The sequence below is a fragment of the Eulemur rufifrons genome, chromosome 15 (assembly GCF_041146395.1).
Source record: "Eulemur rufifrons isolate Redbay chromosome 15, OSU_ERuf_1, whole genome shotgun sequence".
Lineage (NCBI taxonomy): Eukaryota > Metazoa > Chordata > Mammalia > Primates > Lemuridae > Eulemur > Eulemur rufifrons.
Window position 1 is genome coordinate 102341843 of NC_090997.1, and position 5920 is coordinate 102347762.

Sequence of the window (5920 nt, forward strand, 5' to 3'; positions counted from 1 at the left end):
TTTCAGTGAAATTAGCCCGGTTCTCCCTTCCTTTCGAGCACTCTCTCACTTGGCTTCCTGGTTGCCACCCTCCCTTCGTCCTCCCACCTCCCTGTCTGGTCCTTCTTAGCTTCCTTTGTTCCTTTCTTCTCCTCTCCCCAACCTCCCACCTTTGAAATGTCCCAAGTCTCCATCCTCGGACCCTTTCTCCACCTTAATCACTCCCATTTAATAGATAGTCCCATATAGCCTCATGGTTTTAAATTCCACCTGTTTGCACACAGCACCCACGTTTATACCCCTGCCGACCACTGCCCCCTGGACTCTCCACCGTTGCCTGTCTGCCCCGCTCCACCTGCACCGGGTCCATTGGGCAGATGGCCGAACACTTACTCTCTGTCTGTACCACAGCACATCTCCTCCAACAGCAAGTCAAATCGCAGAGGGCTCCAGCCAGGTCTTACTGCCCCCTCCACCCCCACACACCCTGGTCGGGTCACCGTCATCTAGATTAGTGCGTTCGCCTCCCTCCTGGCCTCCTTCCTGCTGTGGCCGCTGGAGTCTGACCTGAACACAAAGGCCGTAGTGAGTCTGTGGACTCCTCAGTCCCAGCAAGCGAATCCTGTCGTTCCTCCTTGCAGAGCCCTCCAGTGCGTTCCCATCTCACTGGGAGTAAACGCAAAATCCCTACGACAGCCTGCAAGGCCCTGTCACATCTGGCCCCCAACGACCTCCCCATTCTGCCCCTTGCTAGGATATTCCAGCTGTCGGTTCCGTCCTGCTTGGGGACCTTTGAACTTGCCGTTCCCTGTGCCTGGAATACTCCTCCCCCAGCACGTGCAGGGCTCGATCACCCACGTCCTTCGGGTCTTTGCCCAAGTGTGACCTCGTCAGTGAGGCCTTTCCCACCACCGAACGTGCAAAAGAACAACAGAACAACAGAAGCCCCACATCCTCGCCACGCCTCTCCCTCTAGCTCTGCTTTACTGCCTTCCGTAGCACTTACGACGTGACGTCTACTTATTTGCCGTTGCTGTTATTTTTATTTGGTTACTGACCGCCTCCCCACTAGAACAGAGACTCCAAGAGGTTGGCATTTTGTTTTACTCACTGTCGTATCCCACAGCACCTGCCACTGGGTAAGTGCTTGATGGCTGCATTTGGGGCATGTGGCTCTCACCCGCAGACGTCTGACAAAGTCTGGTCTCTACAGCAGATCTTTGATTAGCGAGTCACCGGATTGAGAATTCTGGTCTTTGTATGGGTTCTGGAAGGTGTCGGGTCCATGATTTCTAACTATGAAATGAAAAGAGAACCTGCCGCAGTGGAAGTAATTTCCTGTGTTGTGTCAGAACTGCTGAGGGAAGTGTGAGTGGGACAGTGGAGATAGGGACCTCCTCGGCCCCCGGGTCACGTCCCTGGGAAGGTAACTACCGTTCCACCAACTAACAGGCCCACCTCTAGTCTGGGCTACAGGCACAGCTGTACCGAGATCGACACTCGGGGCGCTGCACGTGCCGGGGTTCTGCTGACTCCATTCTGTGGACATCTAGTGTCATGAGAGGCATTCGAGTGCCGCGAAATAACACATTTGTTACTATTTTGCTGCAGGTGAGCTTATGAGGAAAAGGCAGATGTGTATTCATTAAAAATATTCTTTTGATCAACTTTCTAAGGACAAAGTTCAAAAAACAAAGGACAATGTTTTACTGCCTGCCCCCCAACTAGAGAAAACCCAGCACTTTTTTTTAAAGCCAAGGACAAGGTGGGGTTAGGAGAAGGGAAGCGATCTCTGCTGGCACCTCCTCTCCCGTCCCGTCCCCACGGCGGGGGCAGGGTGTGCGGCTGGCATGGATTTGTTACAGCTGGAGGGTGGGGCTGTGCATATGTTTATTTTGCAATTAGTGAAAAGTGAGGGAAAGTTTCTGAGAATCTTTGCTTTGTAGCCTCGAACACTTAGCGTTTTCCGGTTTCTGGCGAGTGCTTTGCTTGGTGTCTGTCAATGGTGTTTGCCTGCAGTCTGGCCTATGGTATGCGGGGATGTAAATACATCTTGCTAGGCCGTCACCATCTGTCCCACAGAGCGTTGGTTTGCACAGCTTATGTAGCCTGCGTAGGTCGCAGATGCTGAGGCCACGAAAAATAAATGCCTTTTACTTGTTCGCACTTTAAACAATATTGGTACAGTATCCAACCCAACTGTCCTGGGCACTCCCTCTCAGCACTCACTGGTTATGGCACTTATGTATTAAAAGATGACAACGGCAGCCCTGCCCAAACATGTGTTTTGTCATCGAATATTAATGTAATCCACCTGGTCCCTCAGGCAAGGAAACGGAGGGGAAGGAGACGAAATGACTTGCAAAACGCCTTTGAAAAGCGGCAACGGGTCCTGGGCCAGGGCCTCTGCCCCCCACCCGCTCTGCCGGCTCCTTTTTGGCCACAGCCCCAGGCAGACAATGGCCCAGAAGAAGGGCCACTGGGGTTGAGGAAGGCCGTTCTATCAGTTCTGTCTCGCAGAAGAGCTACTCTTATCATTGCGAGGAAGAGAACCGTGCAGTCTGTTGAACTCTTTTTTACAACATGAAGGTCATGATCTCTAGCTGGAATTCTCCCTTTTATTCCAATTCGCCGATTTTCATGGTTTTTTGTTTTTGTTTTTGACTTATTTACAGAAAATTACGTGAAGAGCCCGCATCTGAGGCCTGCTCATGGCCGAGTGGAACATGACATGGTCTGTGGCCGAGGAAGCCATCAACGCCTCCGTGGGCGGGAACGCCTCGGCGGGCAGCGGGCAGCGGCAGGTCCCCGCCGTGCACTGGGTGATCATGAGCATCTCCCCGCTGGGCTTCGTGGAAAACGGGATTCTGCTCTGGTTCCTTTGCTTCCGCATGAGGAGAAATCCCTTCACGGTCTACATCACCCACTTGTCCATCGCCGACATCTCCTTGCTCTTTTGTATTTTTATCCTGTCCATTGACTATGCTTTAGGTTACGGGCTCTCTTCCGGCCATTACTACACCAATGTCACATTATCGGTGACTTTCCTGTTTGGCTACAACACGGGCCTCTATCTGCTGACGGCCATTAGTGTGGAGAGGTGCCTGTCGGTCCTCTACCCCATCTGGTACCGGTGCCACCGGCCCAAGCACCAGTCGGCATTTGTCTGCGCCCTCCTGTGGGCACTTTCTTGCCTAGTGAGCACCATGGAGCATGTCATGTGCATCAGCGGTGGAGAAGGGAGCCAGTCTCGAAGCGACTGCAGAGCAGTCATCATCTTCATAGCCATTCTGAGCTTCCTGGTCTTCACGCCACTCATGGTGGCGTCCAGCACCATCTTGGTGGTGAAAATCCGGAAGAGCACGTGGACTTCCCATGCCTCCAAGCTGTACATAGTCATCATAGTCACCATCGTCATCTTCCTCATCTTTGCCATGCCCATGAGGCTCCTGTACCTGCTGTACTACGAGTACTGGTCGACGTTTGGGAACCTGCACCACGTTTCCCTGCTCTTCTCCACCATCAACAGCAGCACCAACCCCTTCATTTATTTCTTCGTGGGCAGCAGTAAGAAGAAGCGGTTCAAGGAGTCTTTAAAAGTGGTTCTGACCAGGGCTTTCAAAGATGAGACGCACCCGAGGCACGAGGAACACAACTGTAACACCGTCACAGTTGAGACTGTCGTCTGAGGACCGCGGAGGGAAGCTGTGGGTAAAAATGGTTGAACACAGACGGTTTTCAGTTTGTGCTTGGAATACAACTTAAGCATCTCCCAGATACGATACAGAAGGACACCCCATCCCACATGCATGAGAGACTAAGTAAGAGATTGTACTCTTGTACTGTATCTTCTGGAAATGCTTAAATATGTGTCAGACCTCTGTCATATCTGTACTTAGCAAAACCTATTTCTGTGCTTCTCAGCTCTTCTGGCAGCATTTTACCATGAACCATACAAACTACTCTAGTAGGAAGATTTACAGATGTGTGCAGGAAAAGGTAACAAAAGTATTGTTGGAACTTGGGGGGCAGCTCAATGTAGTGAGAAGAACAAGGGTTGCTACCTGTGTGACATCAGGAAAGGGGTTTAACTTCTAGAAGCCTCATTCCTCACTTATAAAATGTTGCAGAAATAGTCTATCCCTCCCAGGCCTGTTGTGAAGATGAAATGAGAAGATAAGGTTTGCAAAGCACCTGGCACATTGTTGATGTTCAATGAACGTCAGTCTCTCCTTACTCCTTTCAGTGACAGACAAAATATATATTTCTGTTTTGTAAAGCACACACACGCGCACACACACACAGCTCTAGCATGTACAAAAATTGCTATGTGTTTTAAAATGTTGAATGTAAATTTACAAAGGTCTTCTTTTTGCTTGCAGCATGAAAGCTTTTCATGGCATAACACCTCTGTTGAAAACATTGGCAGATGTTATAATCTAACCAACCACGCGTTAGAGCATCATCTCAGGTTGTGAAGAAAAACATTTGGCCACCAATAGAGGAGTGTCTCATGGCTTCCCTTCCCTCTCTGGAAATACTAGACGGAATAAGAGTCTGTGTTTTGAAATTCTTTGATTGCGTATACTGTTCAGGAATGGAGCTGAATTCATGAGCTCACCAGGGTGATTGTGCTTTTGAAGACCCTCCCATCCCATGAAGTGGTGAGTTATTTACGCCACAAAGTTCCCACCTGCAGCCAGATGCAGGTCTCTGCACCCCATTCCTGTCCTCCTGCAGCATTTCTTTGCATCATTCCTGCAAGGGGACTCAGTGGCAGGGGCTAAGGAGAAGGTGGTCACATCTTAGAGGAATCTAGACGTTTTTTCTTGTGACAGATCTTTGCACAACTTCCTCAGCAACTTTACTCAGCGCCCACCCAGGATGGGCTCTGCCCCTCACCTGCTGCCAGCTGCCATCCTCAGACTGTGTGTCCCAGGTTTTAGCTGTGACATCCATCTTGGCCTATAGACTACATCGTTACGTTTATTTCCTTCTGTCCCTTCCAGGATTTCCACAAAAATTACAATGTTTCATGAGATTGTATGGGGAGTACAATTTCAAGTCCATGAATGAGTCCATTAGTATTTATTTTAGCTGTTTGTTCTCCAAAGGGTCAGAGGAACAACAGTGAAATGGTTCTTGGTTGCTTCCTGTTCATTCTCTGTCCTCTTCCTTTTTCAAAAGAAAGGATTGCCTGTAACCAGGGGGCAACTTCGCTGGGGAAGACCAGTGAGTCTCTCCCACCCAGCGCGGACCCCGCCACCAGCCAAGCTTGGATACAGGAGCTTTTCAGTGGGTGATGACATCTGATTCAGGAACAAGGCAGCTTGCTTTCAGGAGCCCAGATGGGGTGTGAAGCAATGACATTTAGAATGATCTTGTTTTGGGTTGAAAACAGAGCCTCTTCGCCGGGAAAGAACAGAACATGGAGCTTAGCATGACTCCTCTCTGTTTCCCGTCATCTCCCCCGATGCTGCTCTCGGGCCCCTGGATCAGTGAGGGGATCAACCTCATCTCATCCCATGTGGGATCTTGGTCTTAGAGAGGAGCCTAAAGACTACAAGATATAGGGAATTTCCACCTAAGGAAAATATGTTGAACTAATGAGAAGCCCCATTTATTGCCTTTCTGAAGATAAAGTGGGGAAATTGAGTGTGATAATAAACACAAAAATTCTTCCAACCTTTTAAAGTGATGCCTTAAAAGGGGTAGGATTCAGAGGTTAGCTCTCTCTTCCCCTAAACCCATTCCCAAAGTGAACTATAAGGTTAAAACTACAACAAGAAGATTTAAGTAAATTTGCAAATATGGAGAGAAGACTAAATAAGTTATACCCTTTGGGCATTTAGATAATTTGCCTAAATCATTGTCAGTTACTTTGGGTCTTATTGCAACCTGAAATCGATCCTCTTGTTAATAGAAAGACCAAACTCTGTCA

The 5920-nt window shown here is 49.2% G+C and overlaps 1 protein-coding gene across 1 annotated transcript; it reads left to right on the forward strand.

Annotated features, from left to right (window-relative positions):
* The first annotated feature begins 2690 nt into the window (after window positions 1-2690).
* On the forward strand, window positions 2691-3668 carry MAS1 (MAS1 proto-oncogene, G protein-coupled receptor). Its single transcript, XM_069488963.1, has one exon. It carries the CDS (start codon window positions 2691-2693, stop codon window positions 3666-3668), a length of 978 nt encoding a protein of 325 aa, XP_069345064.1.
* Window positions 3669-5920: the final 2252 nt, after the last annotated feature.